This window comes from Scleropages formosus, chromosome 2 (genome assembly GCF_900964775.1).
Source record: "Scleropages formosus chromosome 2, fSclFor1.1, whole genome shotgun sequence".
Taxonomy (NCBI): Eukaryota; Metazoa; Chordata; class Actinopteri; order Osteoglossiformes; family Osteoglossidae; genus Scleropages; species Scleropages formosus.
This window is the reverse complement of record NC_041807.1, coordinates 14,644,806-14,666,225: the sequence shown is the minus strand read 5'-3', so window position 1 is coordinate 14,666,225 and position 21,420 is coordinate 14,644,806. Positions and strand designations below refer to the sequence as shown.

Here is a 21,420-nt window from a genome sequence, read left to right as displayed (position 1 = left end):
GAGGGTTTCTTTAACAGTGGTCAGATGAGGGCAGTTTTGAAGGCAGATGGGAAGCAATTAGAGTGCAAGTAGTTTATTGTGAAGACAAGTTGCTGGGGAATGGCCTGTAGGAAAGGTGAAGGGGGAGATAAAGGGAGCATTTGGTGTCTCTGTGTGATAGCAGGATGTCGGAGATTTCACCTGATGGGGATTGAAATGCAGCGAATGAGGCTTTGTAGGAAGATGACTAAGGCAGGTTGATGCTGAGCATTGTTACAGAATGGAATTTGTCTAAAGAACAAGCCAAAATTGTTAGCAGTGAGAGAGGAGGAAGGAGGAGGTCAGAATAGGTAAGGAAAGGTGGTGAAGGAACAGCAGAGTGGAAGAATGTGAAGAACTTCTTGTAAATTGCAGAGTCTGCAAGACTCCTTGATTTCCACTATCGTCATTCAGCAGCATGGAGTTTGGTTCTGTTGGTACACAGTACATCTGGTACCCATGTGCTGTTTGTGATAAATAACAAAATGATGAATATTGCACATTTATGGATTTAATTGGCATCAAATAGTATTTGTGAGGAGTTACATTTTCATTAGTTTAATTATTTCATTAATTTTAATTAAATCTCTGCTTCACTTCATGTAATATTGACAACACCATAAAATGATCATCGTAAAATGACAGAACGCTCTGACACTCATCTGTTGCTTTTTCATTACACATCTGCACAACAGGAGGCATGTGGACAAAAACTCTCAAAACAAGTGTATTTGAAATTCAGAAGGAAAACATATGACAGACTTCCCAAAGACACGCTCATGGGGAAAATTTCAAGGATTAAAAGCTTTGAAAATAAAATTGAAATCTGAGTTAAAACCTTACACTTTTTTCCCCATTATCCAAAACTAATTTGTTCCTGAAAGTCCTATAATGCAGTGTTCTGGATACTAAATAACATACTGTATTTATTACAGGAGAGATTGCAATATGTTCATGGGCTGACAAGTTCACTTAGAACAAAAAAAAAATCATCTAAAATGCACACGATTAGTGACATCATTATAATGTTTTTAAAAAAGGTCACCCTTATGACAATATTTGTCCCTATTAAGTTTAAGGTGCTACTGTTGGTAAAGTGTTATGTTGACCATTGATTTCTTTACTCAGGAAAACATCTGCAATCTATTTTTCTGTACATTCATTATACAGTGCCAATACTGACTATACAATGTAAAGAGGCATAGTGAATAAAAGTACTAAATGTGGATCACAAATATTTGTAACGTATTGTATTAGCCAGCCACTTGGACACAGCAAAATCTCGTTAATACTTCTTGTTTGAAACAGACCTCTACATATTTGCTTTGATTCTAAACGCTAGAAGTTATCCATTATTATGTAATAAAATGTAAAGCAAATGCAGTTACGTGGAAATCAGTCAACATTTTTCGTAATAATCTGTAATTTGCTCACTATAGTGCGAGGTCTTACCAGACACGACTATTGAATTCTGGACCGAGTACTGGCTAAAGGTGGTCAAGCATCCTAGCAAAGACACGACTACGTGGAAAGGTTTCCTAAAAAATCTCCCCATATATTTCGCGGAAAGCTGTTTATTTCGCATGCTTTCCCGCCTTCTATGAGCAGTGCCTCGTTATCAGGCTCCTCCCACCATCGACTCGCACTGTCAATCAGACAGAGGCTCCGCCCTCAAGCCTCTCCTTACATCAGTATAGGGGAAGCCCCGCCCCTGCTCTGCCCCTCACACAAACAGCAGCAGCGAGCAGAGAGTAAATAGAGAAAACCCCAAGATGGCGGAGTCAGTGAGCTTCATTCACTTCGCAGCAGCAGATAAAAACCCACTGCCGAAGCCCAAGGAGCCCAAAGGAACGTCGGAGAACCGACAGCAGTCTTCCCGGGACCACCATCCCCCACCACCCAAGAAAGTACGGAACGAGGAAAAGGCCTTTAAGCCCAAGAAACTGAACGGAGAAGGGCTTGGTGGAGTCGGAACGACGGAAAAGCAGCACCAGCAGCACCAGCAGAAGCAGAGTTATGGCAGCCCGACAACATGGAGCTTTAGTCCCGTCAATGCAAACAGCCCGACGGCGTCAATGCAGCCGCCTCTACATAAAGTCTTCAAGCAAAATGCATTCCTCGCTCCTCACTCAAAACCCAAAAAGCTCAAGGAGAAACGAGAGAAAGAGAAGGAAAAGAAGAAACACAAACCCCCTCTCGAGATGAACAGCGTTGCCAGCTCCGGACTGAAGAAGGAGAATGGGGATGTGAAGTTGTTGCAGAAAGGTAGGTTCAGGCTGCGGTCGAAGAGTTTACCCCAGCGGCTGCGTTGTTTGTCGTCTCGCGTTCGTTGTGGATGCGCGCGTTCAGGCAGTTTTTCAGATGGAGCCTTCTGGAGAGCTGCATGGAGGGGCGCGCTCGCGAGCGGTCGCGAGCAGGCGGCCGACGACGTCGGGCTCGCGGGGCAGGACGGCGCGGCGCGCGGGGCCGCCGTGGTGGTTGGCGCGCTCGACGGTTGACCGTTGACAAGATCCGTCAACTGCTGAAAATGTGTCCTCTACCGGACTCTCTTGTCCGCTCGTGGTCCTACTTTTGACACGGCTAGCGTTCGTACGTACGCGGTTGCCTTCTGCTTCTCGCGGTAAAACGACTCTGAATACGCGATGGTATTCGGAGTCCATGTTTGTCAAGTCCAAGTTAAGTTCTGTCCAGGATCATGCCGTCGTATTGTATTTTTCATTATTTAATTTGTTCAACAACAAAATGGGGCATTGTCGCGTATTAACGGATGGGTTTCGTATGGTATAGTAATCGGTATTCATACTGAAACACTGGCAGAAAGTGGTGCGGGATTTCTTGGTGACATTAGCCGCTCCATGACACAAGCGCTCGCGCTGTTTCCTTCGTGACATGTCAGCTCGTGAGCTTTCCGTCCGGCGCGCGACACCCACCACTGCACCCGGCTATTTACGGCGGACATTCGCCAGTGACTACGAACTCGACCGTTGGATTTTGGGAACATTGTTGTTATCATTACGAAACAAACGGAAAGTTGTTGTTGTGTTACGCATTTGATTAACGGTTTGGATCGGATCGCATCCACGAAGGAAGGTTGTCTTCGAATTACGTGGTTGTTACGAGCATAAACCGCGCACACATCTTGTTTTCTAACACGCCCCATGAGTAATTTAATAAGCAGGATAAGATAATCGCGCTGTTGCTGGGAGTGTGGAGGATTTCCCCGTTTGACAGCCAACAGGAAGAAATTTCTTTAAAGTTTCCACTGAAAGCTTAAGTCATTCGCGGCATTCTGACACGTAAGGCTGAGCAGCAACACGGATAGGGAATCATTATTGAATTTATTCTGGAGCTGCTGACTTTTTGTGGTCTGCGTGAAAAGCAGTTGTGTAATGGCCGAGCGAACGCCGTGGCAAACTGCTGTGTGTGTGTGTGTGTGTGTGTGTGTGTGTGTGTGTGTGAGAGACCTCCAGGGCCCGAGCTCATGTCATGGCGCGACCACCGCCGATGTCATCTGTCATTTCACAGTGGATGTGAAGCTCTCTTCGTCGACCCACTTTCAGGAAATCGCTGGGCTGTTCTCACAGCACACGTACAACGCAGCCAAACGTGCGATCTAGGGATATTCGCACTGTATGTCCCGTTAAGATGACTTCGTGTTCATTTCAGTTATAAGAAGCTACACCAGATCTCACTCAGGGAGATTTCAAAGATTTCAAATGGTCTCCAAATCATTGCTCTTAAGTTAAAGTAATCTGGCGGGTAAAAATGAATTCTAAAAGTCTGTCAGTAATAAAAGAATTTATTAATGTTTGGAAGTGTGGGGCGGGGTGGATTGTCCTACTTAAGGGCGTAGTACCCTTGATCAAGGTCCTTCTTTTGAATTTACAGTAAGAAAATTCTGTGTATTTAATTTTAAGTGTACTATTCATTCAAGTTGCTTAGCATACAAACGTATCGTTGTAAAATGCCTTGCAAACAGAGATGTGAGCAAAATGACAGTTAATTGTAAAGATCAGAAGACAGGTTGGAGAAAATTGAGGACAACGCTTTGATGTAATAATACAGTTTTGGCCATTGAAGTTAAGTGTGGTCTGTGTGTGTGATGCCAGTTCATTATGGGAAGTTTCAGACGGATCTTGTTTTAAAATGGTAGTTGTCTTGTCTCTCTCCCCCTTCCTTTCACATTCCATTCTTTCTCAACACGTTTAGATATTCTCTGTGATTTGGTTGTCATTTATTAAATTCTCATATTGTTAATTTACAGCTTCTCTTCATGCGTTATCAATACTAAATGGCTTGCTGCGTTACCAATATTAATTAAATGGCTTCTGTGGAGAATAGAGTAGGCATAAGGAAAACTTGCTCGAGAGTGTAAAGCTTATCTGATTTGTGTGGCCATTTGATATTTCCTGTTTTGTATTTTTGGGGCCACAGTAAGTGACGATGCACATCTGTCACAAGCAAATGTTTAATCACTGGTTACCAAGTATTTGTTGTGATTTGAGTCGTTTTGTATAGTATAAAGGTTATAAAAATAGTTTTATTTCTGGATGTTTTATGCATTTTAGATGGTGAACAGTTAAGATGTTTTCTCTAAATAGAGGTTTTGAAGTTGGGGACAATAATAATAATATTATTATTACAAAAGAGGTGTGGAAAGTTGTTCTTGTGTTACACATTTGATGATTAATGGTTCTGGATCGGATCGCACCCACGTTTAAAGGTTGTTTTCGAATTAGAACGTTGTTAGGAGCATAATCTTTGAATTTGTACATTTTTCTGAATGCTCTTACCTAAAATCTAATCACATTGGTTGATACTAACTTAGAGCTGTATAAGCCCTCTGCATATGAAATTTAATAACTTTGCACAACTTTGTTAGTGTTTTTCAGGGCCTGTGTAATGGTTTCATCTGGATATGCCGAACTGTTAAATTAGAATGTAGTCTACCTCCTGGCTATAAATGGCCTGTTGGCTGAATCTTCGTTTCCCTTTTCAGATCATAACAGCAAAGAAAAAGACAAAGACAAGGACAAGAAGAAAGAAAAAGACAGAGAGAAGGAAAAGGAAAGAAAGAAGCACAAAGTAATGAATGAAATCAAGAGGGAAAATGGAGAAGTTAAACTGCTCCAGAAAGGTATGTATGGTTTTACATACTGTATTTTCAACTGTGAGCATAAACGGCATGTTTCTTCAAACCCCACCGCCGACATCCTAGTCATACTGCCATTGAAAAGGCTCTGTTTAGTGTTTACTGAATACTGGGATGCACTTGACAGTTGGAGAGTTGGTTTTAAACTTGTGCAAAAATTATAATCTTGTAGTGTGATAGTTTTAAAGGGCATGCTTTTTTTTCCCCCCGTCATTGCTTTTGTCATCATTAAGCCTACAAACCACCTGAACTTCAGCTGCAGTTTTTGTTAACCTAGATTTGTCTTCTTTTTTTTTGTACTGCAACAACTTATGAAGAATTTCCTTAGTGCCAGATTTTAAAATGGTTGAGTATATTAATATTAATGCTTACTACTGTTAATTTTTTTAAATTTTACACTGAGATTGGTTCATCCTGAGAGGTTTGAAGGAGTCTTGTTTACATACATTACTAGTCAAAAGTTGGCATGCACTTGTACATTTAACCAAATATATTGTGGAAAAAATTAACAAGTTTGAGCAGGAAATCAGCTGACATGTCTTCCCACTTGTTCAACAGCAGTTGCCAGAGATATGGTGCACTTGGGGTTTATTTGCTTTCACCCATATGTCCATTGGCTAATACTTGTATTGAGCAAGGTTTTCCAGGTGTACTCATACTTTTCACTGTTACTGTATTTCACTTTAAAGATTTCAGAACTTCTGACTTAGAATTTACTGAATTCCAAGTTTTGGAGTGTTAACTTTGATCCAGGTTTCAAGTATGGCTGGGTGCTGTTGCATGGCTTTTGAGGAGAGTGCTGAAATAATCCCAACACAGTCCGTGTAAACGATGAATCAGGTGTAAAATTTTGAAGTATATTGTTTGGCTTGGTTTAGCACTTTTGCTTGTCATCAGGCCCAGTATAAGGAAAAGAGATGTAATTACAGTTGGTTAATGTATAAAGTGGATGAAACATGTCAGTAGTACTATAGCAGTACAGTGGCACAGTAAGTATCACCGCTTTCTCACAGCGCCTGGGTGATGTGACAGGACATGGGTTCAATCTCCACTCAGCCTGTGTGAAGTTTGCATGTTTTTCCCCATGTCTGTGTGGGTTTCCTCCGGGTGCTCCGGTTTCCTCCCACAGTCCAAAGATATGCTGTTCAGGTTCCCCATGGTGTGTGAGTGACGGAGAGAGTGTGTTCCGCTGATGTATGGATGAGTGACCCAGTGTAAGTAGTGCATCTAGCAGTGTAAATCACCTTGGTGAACAAGGTGTGTGGGCTAATAACACTACGTAGTTTATTGGAAGCTGCTTTGGAGAAAAGCATCTGCTAAATACATAAATGTAAATGTAGCACTGTGTGAACTTGGTATAGATTCTAATTATGCAAATCTAGGAAAATGTCCTGTAATATTTCAGAACCTGAAATGATTAGTATCTGAAGCTCTAAGAAAGATTTTTTTTTTTTTGGTTATGTAAAAGTCACTAAGGCAAATCATGACTTCTCTTGTAGTTCGTTTAAACTGCAACATTAGTCTCCCTCTGCAGTACTCTTTCTCAGTGTTGGTTTCGCTAATGAAAAATACTGTTAGCAATTTAGAGTAATGTTATGGTGCTTGAAATATGTTTTACAAGAGCATACAGAAGCTTATTAGTTGTTTCATTTTGTTTGCTCATCTCTTGACATTTAGTTGACCTTAAGCAAGTTTACACACTTCTTTCTGTGAACTGCACTCCTGCAAGTTATAAAAAAAGTTGGCCATATGAAATGCTGGTGAGTTTAATCTTTTTGAAGAATTTACACTGACTCAGCTATTTCAAAATATTTTTTTATGCTTCTGTTTACAAGTCAGAAATACCTGCTCAACCATATTTGTGTGTGTGTTGGCAGTTTAGTGTTTTCACACAATCTATTGAACTTTTTGTGACACGGGTCATTGCAAGCTGTAATAACATAGCATGTAAATGCAATTGGTTCTAGGTGCCTTCCAAACTGGCCGCCTTGGCTTCAAGTTTGTATGCTAGGAATGTGGTGTACATCCCCTCTGTTGGCACTTTATCTCCTAGTGATGTACCTGAGAGCAGGTCTGCTTCTGTGCTCCCTTCTTGAACAAGTGGATCAAGCACTGTAAATGGACTGATATTTCATTACCTTATTTCCTTTACACACAATGACAGTAGTGTCCCTCATACCGTTTTTCCTGATTGCTCAGAAGTGCACCTCCTTTCCAATTTCTAGGCATTAGTTAGCCCATTCTACACACACATCCTCCTAAGTTGAGCACTAGACATCCTGCATGCGTGATTCAGAGCTTACTGCCTGTGGAACTGGACTGCAGATTTTGGGCTGCACTGACAGGTCCTGGCGGGACACAGATCATCACACTGTTTGCTGGAGCGCGGCATCTCACTACGGGTGACCGTAGCTCTGCAGTATCGATGGCCATTAAACAAGTGCAGGCAGGCTGCAAATAACAAGCCCAGGGAGAGGAGGTGTCACTTGTTATCAGATAAACACCCAGTTCACTTGTGTGGTTAGCGGTGGCAATTGAGGAATTGTTGTTTTTGCCACAGAAAGGTCATTACGTCCCCACCCCCCGGAGCCATGTGACTTGGTGGTGTAGGTGGACGTAAGTTTTCCCTTGCAGTCTAACAGTTCTGGTGATGAGCGGCTGACTCCCGTGTTCCTGGTCACCAGATGTCTATGTTGTTGCTTGCAAACACCAGCAAGATGTGTGTCATTTTTGACTCCGTGGTTGAGTGTCAGATTTCTTAGAGTTACGAAGGCCTTGGTCTGTTAAAGAGCACCACCCAGCAAATATCATCTGCAGTGGCGGTTTCTCCTTGGTCTGCTTGGAAGAAATGGATTGCTGCCGATTTGCTGTCATTGCAGGGCTTGACTTTTTTCCCCCTCCCCCTTCTCTCTTCGTGTTTGGTTATCCACAGGACAGGCACACTTAATGTTTTACCTGTACTGTCAAATTCTGGAACATGCCAAAGACAAAAATAAATAAATGTGAAGATTTAAAATGTCCTTCAGTGGGTGGGAATGGACCATAAACACTTCACAAGTTTACCAGTTACATTTTTGCTTGTAGTAAAGTTTTAATCCAGAAGAAATGACAGAGAAATTTAAATGTACATTTCAATGAAGCAATAAAATAGATGTTATATAGTGCTATTAACAGCATTTCCTTAAATGTCCATTATATGAAATGCAGCTTACTTACGAAAAAGCCTGAATGTAAAGAAATCAGCGAAAATGGGTGTTTTGGTTTATTTGGCTCTTCTGGCTGCTTTCTATAGAGAAAGGGGTTTTGAAATTGACGTTTTCCATTAAATTTCTGTTTTTACTTTTTGTGCACCTATCAGACAGGTATCAGAATGATTTTACCTACATTTACATTTATTTATTTAGCAGATGCTTTTCTCCAAAGCAGCTTCCAATGAACTCCATGCAGTGTTATCAGCCCACACACCTTATTCACCACGGTGACTTACAGTGCTAGATACACTACTTACACTGGGTCACTCATCCATACATCAGTGGAACACACTCTCTCTCGCTGTCACTCACACACTATGGGGGAACCTGAACAGCATGTCTTTGGACTGTGGGAGGAAACCAGAGCACCCGCAGAACATGCAAACCCCACACAGACTGAGTGGGGATCAAACCCATGTCCTCTCGCACCACCCAGGTGCTGTGAGACAGCAGCGCTACTCGCTGTGCCACCGTGCCACCCGTTACCTGTTCAACAATGGAAATTTAAGCAAATTACCTGTCCTGAATAGTTCAACTGTTATGTCTAGACCTGAGTTCCATGTTTCTTGGTGCAGTCAGCACAGCTTTTCTGTTCGTGCTCAGTGTTGCTTATTTGTGGAAGAGGTTGCGATTATTTAATGTTGAATTTTTTTTTTTTTTTTTTTGCTGTGGGAGTTTGCTCAGCTGCTTATGGTATTGCCTGATGGTGGACTAGATGAGCTGTGGTTCTGAGAATATTCTGTATGGCTGGAAAGAATAGACAAAGACAAGTACACACTACTGCCTCACCATAATGTGCAGGGCGGATGTGTTGACTAGTATGGTTATATTCCGTTTTGCAGGTTAAATAGCATCAAAAATAATGTAATTAAATATATTTGTATATTGGGATTTAAGTGTTTCTGTGGCATACTTTCTTTTGGAAAATGAGACCATGCAGTAGTCATCACATATGCCCTTCAGGTGTTCCTGTGGGCTTTGTTTAATGTCTCACAAGTTAAGTATGTTATGATTTAAAACCCTTTATCCTAGTTGTTTTCACCATTTAATAAGATTGTGAACTGATTGCAAAGAATAAATGCAGTAATCAACTACATTATCATGTTCAGACTCTTTTGTGTTAAATCTTCTTTTGAAAAACAGCTTTTTTTTTTTTTTTTTTTATTTAAAGCAGGGTTTTGTAGTTTCAACCATTTGAACATTTAATGATTAGGGAACCCCTCTTTACAGTAAGGAACCAGTCATTGCCTTGTGAATGGCCTACAAGGCCATATGAAGCAAAAGTAATCTTGGCTGTAATAAGACTTGTAGGTCTTACATTACATGACTGACTTTACTGGCTATATTGGTTTGGTTGAAATTACAGTGCACTAAAAGCTTTTGTGAGCTCCTACCTGCCCTAGGCTGTAAGAAATGTTTGCATTTTACTGAAGGGATATGGGTTGGACAAGTAATTCTTTCATGCTTGTTGCCATGCTTTGGCAATAGTAAGTGCAATTGATCAAGCTCTGTCTCGCAGTTCAGGCTGTGCAAGTCTAAGTTTAATTCAAAAATGCTGCAGAGTGCTCTTGAACATGTCTGCTGTGGAGCAGTCCCAGTCTCGCTGGGTCCAGTAGATGCTGGAGGTGAACATGTCAGTTCTCTGAAGTAACGTGTTGCAGGTTGGATTCCTTCTGTTTTAGGTGGGACCACAGGTAGACGTAACAGATTACAGCAAACTTTTTAGTATTCATCTCATTTTTGTAATTTTCCTGTTTTTTTTTTTTTTTTTTTTTTTTTTTTTTCCTCCCCTGCAGGAGAGAAGGAGAAACCAGAAGTAAACACTGAGGAGCTGCAGATCAAAAAAGTGAAGAAGAAAAAGAAAAAGAAACACAAAGATGGTGAAAAACGGAGGAGACCGAAGATGTACAACAGATCCAGTCAGACAGTATGCACAGGGGTTCTGCCAGAGCTCTCAAGCCTGTTGCCCAAGCAGAGTGGCACTGAGCAGCTCTGTGAGGACTTCAAGGCCCCTCCACCTTTCCATCGAGGAGGTGCCATCATTTTCAATAAGGAGGTGAACCTTCCGGAAGGTGCTGGCCCTACCACTACCCTTTTGTCAGAACCCAGGGACCAAGCCTGGCCTCCAGGCACAGAGAGACTGGAATTTGGGCGGTTGATCCATGTGGAGCGGCAACCCAATGGTGGTGCTCTGGTGGTCCATGCCTACATTGAAGAGTTGTCCCGTCTCTCCACTACTGAGAGGGACCGCTTTGCCCGGGAATTTGTCACACTGGCTTTCAGCGAGGATGAGGAAGGTGCCGCACACTATGTCATGGCTATTGTCCATGGTGCTGCCACCTACCTTCCAGATTTCCTTGAGTACTTCTCCTTCAAGTTTCCTAACTCGCCTGTCAAGATGGAGATCCTGGGGAAGAAGGATATAGAGACCACCACCATGGCTAACTTCCATGCTCAGGTAGGTGATTGCATTGACTATGTCTCCCCCCCCCCCCCCCCCCCCCCCCCTTTTTTTTTTTTTTTTTTTTTTTTTTTTTTTTTTTTGCTTTTATGAAAATAACTGAAACTTTTTGTCAGTCTCAAGAGTTATTAAAGTGATTGTGAAATAAACCTAGATTATGTGTGTGATAATTTTATCTTTGAAATCATTCTCTGCTTGATAAAGTCATCTGAGAAACTGATCAGAAGCCCCTCTGTCAAGTTAATATTCTATTCATGGTCCTTTGAAGAATTTGATCTCTAAAATTTGTGTACCATGCAAATAGTGATTCTGCATAACCCAAAATCTGAATGTAACCTTCAATTGTAATTTTCTTTAAAGATAATGTTGGCTGGCTAATAATCAACATATTTACCAGAACTGTATTTAGAATATACAATATAGTACTGATTTGTTGCATAGCAGTATCTGACCTATTTATATGGAGAGGTTTTTTGGAGTAATTCAGAGCTGAATTCAAGTACAATGATCAAGAGAACTTCAGCAGTAGTAGGCAATGCAACTTCAAGTCTTTTACTAGTACAATACTTTCTGCTTCTGAAGGCCTGATAGTTTTGTCAGGCTGCTGCGCTGATATCTGAATGGCCTTTTTAACTCTTTCTAGTCCTTATCCAGAGAAAGTACAGCTGGATGTTTTGCTTGAATGTGAAGAAGTCAACATCCATATCCAAAGAATTGCACTAAATAAGAGGCATAAGCATGTGTTTCTCATGGACTGAGGCCTGACAGCAGTAATTGTTGTTTGTGTATTTTTAATGTAATGCCTGGTTATAAAAAAAAAAAAAAAAAAAAAAAACTCAATTCTTTTTTAGGGCTTCATTTAATGAAATTTAGTTGCTATAATTGCAGTTCTTTTTTTTTTTTTTTTTTTTTTTTTTTTTTGTATACCTCATCTTCTGTGACATTGATTTTTTTGGTTATGTTTTTAGTCCTTCTCAACTTTAAAATGAATTTTTTAATATAAACATTTTATTAAGAACTTTCCTGAGTCTGGTTACTAACTGGGTCATCTCAATGCAGCTGCAGACTTAACCCAAATGTATGGGTGGGATGTTTTGAATGTTTTGGCTGCCTACAGGAAGGGAATTCTGTCTGTATTCTTTCAGATCTTGAGGAATGTGCAAACAATGTCATTAACACTGTACAGGGTCTTTTTGATGGCGCTACAGTTTTGTCTGTTAAAAACAGAAGGGGAGGCACACTGAAGATACCGAAAATACCATTGAATGTTTAGATGTGTCTGAGTGTTTTCTCGGGAGATGTTTCTTGTTCTGTGCTCAGCTTTCAGACTGTTCGCTAAGCACCAGAATGTGTGCTGTGTTGATGGAGATGTTTATATTCCCACAAAGTTTTATTTCATTAAGTTCATTTTAATTAAGCATTATCTTCTCACCTTGTTCTGGGACGCAGTCACTTTAAGTACTTATTACACATTCTCAGAATTTTATATCTGTGCTGTACATTTTTTTTTTACTCAGCCAAAAAGTATTTCTGGGTAACAGGTCCTGATTTTTTTTTTTGTAACATGATGCATTTCTTTACCAACTGATTTGTTGGCGAGTTGTTTTGATCTGCAAATGTAAGATCCATGTGGAAAATATTATGAAATGAATTATTAATGAGGTGAGAAGTCTTTTTGACAGTCTGGGGTCAAAATTGAAGCAACCTTATGTGTTAAACATTTCGACTCTTCAGCTGAAACATGTGGTGTTGATGGAGATTGCAGTGGGTTACAATATGGTGAAAAACAGGCCAGTGGCTAAAGTGGGAGTGGTTAGTGTAAGTGGGGCCAGCCTTGAACTCCTCTCCACAAGTGGGGACAGTGGGAGAGCCTCGATGCATTGCATCTCATCTCATCTCAGCCCACTCGACTGGCTCTGCTCACCATCTGGAGAACAAATCCTGTTCCATCCAGTGCAGAAGGAGCCCTTGCTGTGCTTTTAAGTTTTCAATGCAAACAACTGTAAAGCATTTTTACAGGATGTCTTGCTGTTTTTACTTAGCTTTTCATTGAATGGTTAATTAGGTGACGTGTTCTTTTTTTTCCCCTTCTTAATTTTTGACACTCTGTGTGACAGACCTTTTGAGCACATCCTGTGGAGTAGGATAAAAGGTACACTGGAGGCTGTGCAGCAGTGTATATTGGATAAGCGTGTGTTGCTGCACCAGAGGAGCCTGTAATGTGGTTCTCTCAATTTTTTTTCTCAGTCCCTGATGGACATCATTGAGTGCGGCTTATTATAAATACCCCGCACATCACCCCCTACCCATTTTAGTTCTCATTTTGTATAATCATAATGTCTACATCTACATTAGGCATGCAGTTTGAATAGAGAAATTACAGTACCAATAATCTGGAGCTGCTGTGATGAGACATTTTACCCAAAATACTTTCTTTGCCTGAATCTGTACCACTTTCTGTACTAACTCCACCAGTTAGTAAAGAGGGCTGGGGTGGGGTCCGGATTCTTCTGTACCAGCCTCTGTAGCTTTTCAATAGCTGGAGGTCTGGAATTCCTTGCACTCTGCAAACCACAGCCAGTGTATTTGAACAAGTTTGAGTGGGCCTGTAGCTGCCTGCTAGCTTGTGTATGTGAGAGAGAGAACCAGAAGGATCTTACTTTCACCACCAGTTTAGAAATGAAGTAGCAGTTCCATGAGAAAGTGTGTGTGTGTGTGTGTGTGTGTGGGGAATGTAAGGCCTTTGATTAAGAAGCAACAGGTTGTAAATTGCATCACTTGTGCTCAGCTGCTTAAATGTGCAGGAAAAGTATAATATTAAAGAAGGGGACAAGGAGGACTTAAATCTCCTTTTATTTACAGCTTAGTTTACCACAGCTGATGGCTGTAGGGAGTGGATTAATGCAAAATTAGTCATTAGCTTGGTTGGCCTTATGTTGCATTTTTATTTAGTAGACATGTGCTATCAAAAAGCCAGACCTGTTCTTTACACGTCTTTTAAAAACTATATGTATACTTTTATTTAATATAATTACTTTTTACACGAGGGGAAGTGTGAATGGTTTTCTGTGCCCTTGACAAGGGAAATATATAGTAAAAACCTGTTTTTAGTTCCTCCTCTCACCGTTGTCAGCTGTTTTGCTTCTGAGCTTAGTGAACCAGGTTTCTGTTAGCAGTAGGCCATTATAGTAGCTGCAAAAATTCTCCTATAAATGGAGAGCATTTTACAGTAGTGCAGGCTGCTCTTGCATGCACGCACAACGCCATGTCAACATTCTCACTTTTACTCATAGATCCGGAAAGAAGTGCACAGATCCCAGCTATCCTGTTCTGCTTTAAACAGTTAGTGTATATTCTTTTCTTGTTTTATTCAGTGAGTTGGTTGAATCTATCCAGGGTTATTTTGAAGCTCTGCTAACCACAGTAAAGTAAGGAAATGTATCCACTAGTCACCTGGTTCATCGACTGAATACGGACTGGTTGTGTGTGTGTGTGTGTGTGTGTGTGTGTGTGTGTGTGTGTGTGTGTAAGAGGGCAGCACTCCTGTGGGAAACAGTGTGCACAAAGGCAGCCTTCAGTGACCTCGAGAAACAAAAGTTGTTTAGATTGCGCTAACTCTGTAGAAACTAGTGGTGAGGCAAGTGACTGTGAGGAAATCTGAAAACATCCTTAGTCCTTCACTAAACATACTTTGCTCAGCAAAAACAGAAAATTGATGAAAACATTGGTAAAACGTGTTCTCGCCTCTGAGGACAGAGAAATGATCCAAGTTTAATTGTGAACTTTAGTCACAGAAGTGGCCTTGCACAAGCTTCAGCCAAGCCTGTGAGGAACACTAAATATACAGGAGTTGTCCATCATTGTTGCAGCTGGTTTCAGCAACAATGCTTATGTAAGCTGTGTTCTATTGACTTTGCATCCATGGGAGCCCTAAGTCATCCAGTGCCAGGGACAGGCTGCTCACAGCAGCCAACCACTTGTAACTGCTTGGCAGCCTGACCTTTGACCCTTGAGCAACCACCCCTGAAATATTAGAGGATGAGGTGCTCAGTGGTTGTTGTTGTTGTTTTTTGCTGCCTTTTCTATGTTGCATAGATGGAATAATGTGTGAAAGTATTATTTGTGAATCGTAGTCACATTTTTACATTTTTTTTTAATGCTTGGTACAAATAATACAACATGTACGGGAGAAGTTATTAGAGTGCTTTCCAGTGATGGTTCTAATATCAAATGGAAAGTCTTGCAGTTTTGCTTTTCTCTTAGTGGGGAAAAGAAGCATCTGCGCATATGAAAATGCTGGTGGGGGGTTCCTTGGGTTGAGCGAGTAGAGAAGGAATAGTCATGCTCTATTACGGCAGTAATGTGTTTGGCAGTAAGAAGCGCCTTCTCAGAGGTTTCTCTCAGCCTCTGGAGCTGTTCCAGAGCCAACAGCTGTTTGTGTGCGTGTGCAGAAGGCAGCACACCATCACCACACTGACCACAAGGTAGCTTCTTTCATCGCTGACCCAGTTAGGTGTACTGGTGTGGAAAAAACAGTGGGTCAAAGCCCTGATCCTTGTCTTCAGTCTAAACTCCTGAAACTGATCTGCCCCACACATAGCAGCAGAGGGCCTGTGGATACAGGGCCACACAGGAGCACTGACTGTTTAGCTGGCCATCTGTGCCAAATCCTGCAACGGGTTCTAAGTCTGGCAACCCCAAGCTGTGACACAGAGACAGGTGCAATGGCTTGATGGGCTTTCCAGCTCTGAAGCATCAGCTCTTTTGCTAGTTTGCAGACCTGCTTTCCAGTGCTTCTGGGGACTTTGACCCAAATTAAGCATGTTGCGTTTCTGTACACTGAGCGTTTATGCGATCCTGCAAAGACCTCGATTAGTCCAGAAGAGATTCTGCCATCATGCACAAGTTAATCTGTAACTTCTCCCCCTTGTCATCCATGTGCACAGCTTTCTATGAGAGTAGGAATTGTGCTGAGATAATTTAAAAATCAAACTTTAAGTTAATGTCCTTTCAGTACACTAAATTTAAGGTTCAGTTTAATGTATGTAAGGTATTTAGTAATAACTTGGGAGGACATGGGGGTTAGGTTATTACATGTTAACTTGAAGCAGCTAAAATATGGTGGAGAAAATGTAGGTACAGCATATTTTAACAGAAGTCTAACTGACATCAGGGCTTCTGGCAGCTTTTTTCAGACAAATGCTTGGTATTTAATTTAAGTCAAACTATTTAAAGCATTTCTTTTATTACAAAATGGGATACAATGCATAATATGACATACCTTTTGTGGTAATTACCTTGCGAATATTTTCAGTTAATTACATGGCGATGCCAAAGAGTTTGAATGTAATATTTGTTCAAGGAGCTATGAAGCTCATTGCTCAGAAACTGTGTTGATAGCTTGTTAATGCTTCTGTTACTTTTCTTGAGCTATCTGTTTGTTTTGCAGTTTTTGTTTTCTGTATGGTAGCTCTGTTGGCAGTTTGTAGCTACCTGTCCAACCCATAAGACTAGGTGATGTGTGCCAGACCTCAGGACATTGGTAGTGCACCACCTAGTCAGCGTTTAGTCCTGGCCTTAGACACTGAATCTGTAGGACAAACAAATTTATTTAAAAAAAAAAAAAAAAACAAATCCTGGAAAATGTATGTTATACATTAGAACAGAGTAAAGAAGGTCGAGTGACAGTGAGCTGCAAGACAATAAAATGTAAGTGGTCTGGTGACTGAGTCATCAGCTCTGTCTCAGTGGACAGCATGCTGTTTCTTGGCAGTATAACACCACTTTGCTCTTTTTTCTGAAATGCAGAAAAGTCCTTTTAATAGCTGTCATTTAAAAAATGTTTAATCATCTCTAGCTACCCCATGGTGATGAGATTGCCTGGTGTGTTTGTTCTGGGTGTATGTGTGTGTCTGCTCATGTGTGAGTGGGGAGGGTACCCATCAGAGTTTACCAGTGTGCGATATAAGGTATCTGTCTGTGAGGCAACTCACATGTTTGTCTCTGCCTGTTTTATTCCAGGTAAAGCGAACCTACTCCCATGGTACATACCGAGCTGGTGCCATGCGACAGATCAGCCTGGTGGGTGCTGTAGATGAGGAGGTTGGAGATTACTTTCCAGAATTCCTCGGCATGCTTGAAGAATCGCCATTTCTAAAAGTGAGTTTCAGAAGCAAGTAGTTAATTTGTGTGTGAGTGACACAAAGAGTGTTCCTCTGATGTATGGATGAGTGACCCAACGTAAGTAGTGTATCTGTCAGTGTAAGCCACCTTGGTGAATAAGGGGTGTGGGCTGGTAACACTCAGGGCTGTCACTATTGGTTATTTTGGTAATCGAGTAATCAGACAATTTTGGCGAGTACTCGTAATTGTTTTTTTTTTTTTTTTAATTCACAATAAAAATAGAATCAGGTGAACAACAACGTATCATGCTTTGCTTTTCAAAATTGAAAATAAAACCATGGTTAATTTTTGTAAGGTTATAATTCCTTGATTTGTGTGATTAGTAACCATCAAACATGCTAACCCAAGTGGGAGTTTGAGTTATGAAATCGCGATGAAAAGTAATGTGAACATTTTGAAACATGGAGATATATATATTCATGCCTTAATAACTTCACATTTTATCAGAGTTTACATTCCATTAAATTGTGCTCTCTGATGGGCGTTTAAGTGGTGAAACTCTTTATAATGAAAATATACATGTATCATGTTCGGTCTTGTGTTTAAAACGGCATGCAAATTAAGAGTATTCAAAATGATTAAAGTAAAGCTATTAGTGAACTTACCGTGCTGGCGGAGCATCTGTTATGCCTGGATGTCACCTTTCCAGGTGCTGTAGCATTGCAGATGTGCTGTTATTGTATTTAAGCTGGTTTTTGCACAGACTGCAAACTGTTATTCTTTTAACGTGAAGTGTTCCCACACCGTTGACATTTCTTGCTGTTTTTTGCACAGACCCTCGTCTGTGCAACACCGCCTTTTCGCCATTTTGCCGAGTACTCGACACGGCAAATTATAGTCAAGGATAATTTTTTTTTTTTTAATTTAATTTTTTTAAACCGGCTACTCGAAATTGATCGAGTAATCGTGACAGCCCTAATAACACTACATAGAGTTCATTGGAAGTCGCTTTGGAGAAAAGCATCTACTAAATAAATAAATGTAAATCTAATTTTATTTAGAACTGTAGAGGTCATTACTGTTAAAAAAAAAAAAAAAATTCTAGTAGTAATAGTGCTGGAAGCAAACACCTAATTCAGATGGTAGTTGTTCTTAGGCCAGCACTCCACTTTGGAAGCAGGAACTAATTCTGCTGATTCCATTGGAATGGTTCAGCATAGGTGTGAGCCAGACTGACTTCAAGAAGGCTTCAGTATGCAAAAGTCATAGGGTGTAACCAAATGCCAAAAGACAGAAACTGTCAAACAGCTAACGTAATGCCTCCACCACTTACAAAAATAACTCAAGCACTAGAGTTTAAAATGCTAAGCTGAAATGCACTCGCAGAACAATTTGCTTGCTAACTGGGTCAATTCATGATTAACTATCCGCATAAGCGAAGTAACTGACCTCAAAGCACCTGTAACTCCTCCTACTTTGAGTGGATGGGACATACACTAGTAGCTGGAGTGTGTTTGACTTTTCTCCTTTCCTTGGTGCATCAGTGGTGTTTGTGGGTAAGGAGGCCTTGACTTGTCTCCAACCACCCCCCCCCCCCTTACCCTGGTGTCTTTCAGCACACCCTGCCCTGGGGAACTTTCTCCAGTCTGAAGCTGCAAAGCCCCACAGAGAGCGATGATGGACCCATCATGTGGGTGAGGCCAGGAGAGCAGATGATTCCAGTGACCGACATGCCAAAGTCTCCCTTCAAAAGGAAAAGGTAACAGCAGAACAACCCTGAACAGGACACGTGCTTCCCCCGTGTCAGGAAAGATGTACTAGTTAAACAGATGTTACTATGTGTGGTGTATTGCTTGAGTGACACAGGCCTTCATTTTGTGTGTTTGTGTGAGAGAAAGAACGAAGGATCGCAGACTTGACGTTTTTCTTGGATCGGTTGAATACAATTGGGCTCAGAGTTCCTTGTGACTTGTTTGCAGATCAACCAATGAAATCAAGAACCTACAGTATCTACCTCGGACCAGTGAGCCACGTGAGATGCTGTTCGAGGATCGGACACGGGCCCATGCTGACCACATTGGCCAGGGCTTTGAGCGGCAAACTACAGCAGCAGTGGGGGTGCTGAAGGGTGTACACTGCGGGGAGAGGTGGGTCTATGTCCACTCATGCACAGACAGACAAAACTCATGGGGACACAGAGAGAGGGAAGGACTGGTAGCGTCCACAGTTATGGTGTAGGTCTGTTGATTTTCATGGAGTGATGGTGTCATCTTACACCAAGCATGAAGTTGTGCACTGTCTGACGTCATTCACATCCACCTTGTGGGTGTCTGGAGCGTGGTCTTGCACAGATTCTCTTGACGTGTGTTGTCCCACAGATAACACATTCTGAAAGTCTCATACAAATACAAAAGAGCATATACAGATCACTACATAATGTGAAATGAATCCACAAACTGCAGCTTCTTCTTGACTTCTCCTCTCTTGTCCAAAGGAAGTCAGTACATTACCGCAGCATTTTGAACCTCCAGTTTCAGTTTATGACCCTAAGTGCATCTGACTGACCAGACATAGAAAACTTGCGCACTCACTGTTGACACACATTTGTCTGCTGGTATGTACATATAAATTTGCATCTGTGTTAAACCAAGTCAAGTTTGTGACGGGAGCTTTTACCACAGTGGCCAGCACTACATGAATGCACAATGTGGGACACCACTGTTTTCTAGCCCTGGAATGAACAGAAGTTGGGGCCCGTTTTTAATTGGTTTGCATTTTCCAATCTGTGTAGCACGGAACCCCCTCGAATTACCAAAGACGTTGTCTGCTTCCATGCTGGCGATTTCCCGGATGTTGTGCAGAGGCTACAGCTCGATCTGCACGAACCGCCCCTGTCGCAAGTGAGTGCCTCACTGCCACCTGGTGGCCAAGGATTGGAACTGCTCTGAGTGGTAATGAGCAAGGACCTCATGAATTTGGACTCTATTCTTACATTTGGAGGCAGTTGGATTATGTTGAAAGTCAAGATCTTGTTCTCTTTTAAAAAATATGCACAGGGTACCTTTAGCAATGATAGAATTGTGTGTTAGCAGTCTAAAGGCTAGTGGATGTTAAGGCTGAACATGTTGTCTTATGGACATTCTTTTCATCTCAGTGTGTGCAGTGGGTTGATGACGCCAAGTTGAACCAACTGCGAAGGGAAGGCATTCGCTACGCCCGCATTCAGCTCTATGACAACGACATCTACTACATCCCTCGTGGGGTGGTGCACCAATTCAAGACTGTGTCATCCGTCTGCAGCTTGGCCTGGCACATACGCTTGAAACAATACCACCAAGATTCAGTAGATGTTGGGGAAGAGGTCAGTCACAAGGTGGAGGGCGATGTCAAGCTGGAGACACCCCAGGACAGCTGCCTGCTTCCGCAGGTTAAGGCAGAGCCTGTAGACTTTACTGTGGAAGGGTCCTCAGAGCCCCTGGGCCTGGAGAGTAGTTTGAGGCCCCTACACCTTCACTCTGAATGTCCCACAGCAGGACCGCTTGAGGCCAGGACATGCCCCTTACAGTCCTTTGCAGAAGACCATAAGGACACAGTGTTTCCAAAGCCTGGCATCATAGTCCGGGACTCACGCCTGAGTCATGTCCCAAAACAGGCCTCTGTTGGACAGCAACTAGACTCTTTATACTGATATATACATATTGTTTAAAAAGGCGTATCCTTTTATTAGTTTTGTTTTTTTACAATCAAAAAACAAAACATGAAAACTGAGGTGTGACACATTGCAAGCCCTCTGTGAGCTCTGTGGGACAGTGCTGCAGCTGATGCTGTACTGTTACTGGATGAATGCATGGCAAATGTAGCTTGTACCATTCCTCAGTGCCTGTCTTAACTATTCACTTTTCAAGCACTTAGGGCCAGATGCACTGTCACACTGCAGGATGGAATCAAACAGGTCCTCAAATGATATATTTTTAAGTTGTAGGTTATACATACACTAGAGCTGACATGAACACATACAGTATATTTTTTGTAAGAAGAGACAGAATTGTTTTAACGACTACAGCCTTTTTCCATAGAGCTTATTTATATTTTTTTTGGTTCTCATGTTAAATGTCAGCACTGTAGTGTAAATAACTTTTTAAAAAACAAAATTGTAGTGTGCTTTCTACTTATGAGAACCTCCTAATAAAGGTTCCAGATACTGGAGTGTTGTCATTTCAGCAGGGCATCACTGAATCAAGTGCACAAGATTGAAAAGATGGACAGGTAGGTCAAGGACCCCCAGTGTTCTTCTGCAAACTTACTTCCCATGCAATTAAATGCATTGGGTTCCGTTTTATTATTTATAATATTTTTACATTTCTTGAACAGAAATATTACCTAATTTTTTCATGTCCTTCTGAAAATAACCAAGT

General features: G+C 41.5%; 1 protein-coding gene across 1 annotated transcript; it reads left to right on the top strand.

Annotated features, from left to right (window-relative positions):
- The first annotated feature begins 1,720 nt into the window (after positions 1-1,720).
- LOC108931541 (round spermatid basic protein 1-like protein) lies at positions 1,721-21,209 on the top strand. The gene is made up of 8 exons (XM_029246285.1): positions 1,721-2,283; positions 5,018-5,155; positions 10,218-10,879; positions 16,904-17,041; positions 18,622-18,764; positions 18,985-19,152; positions 19,797-19,905; positions 20,160-21,209. The coding sequence occupies exons 1-8, from the start codon at positions 1,791-1,793 to the stop codon at positions 20,691-20,693; spliced, it is 2,385 nt and encodes a 794-aa protein (XP_029102118.1). The 5' UTR covers positions 1,721-1,790; the 3' UTR covers positions 20,694-21,209.
- The last annotated feature ends 211 nt before the right edge of the window (positions 21,210-21,420 follow it).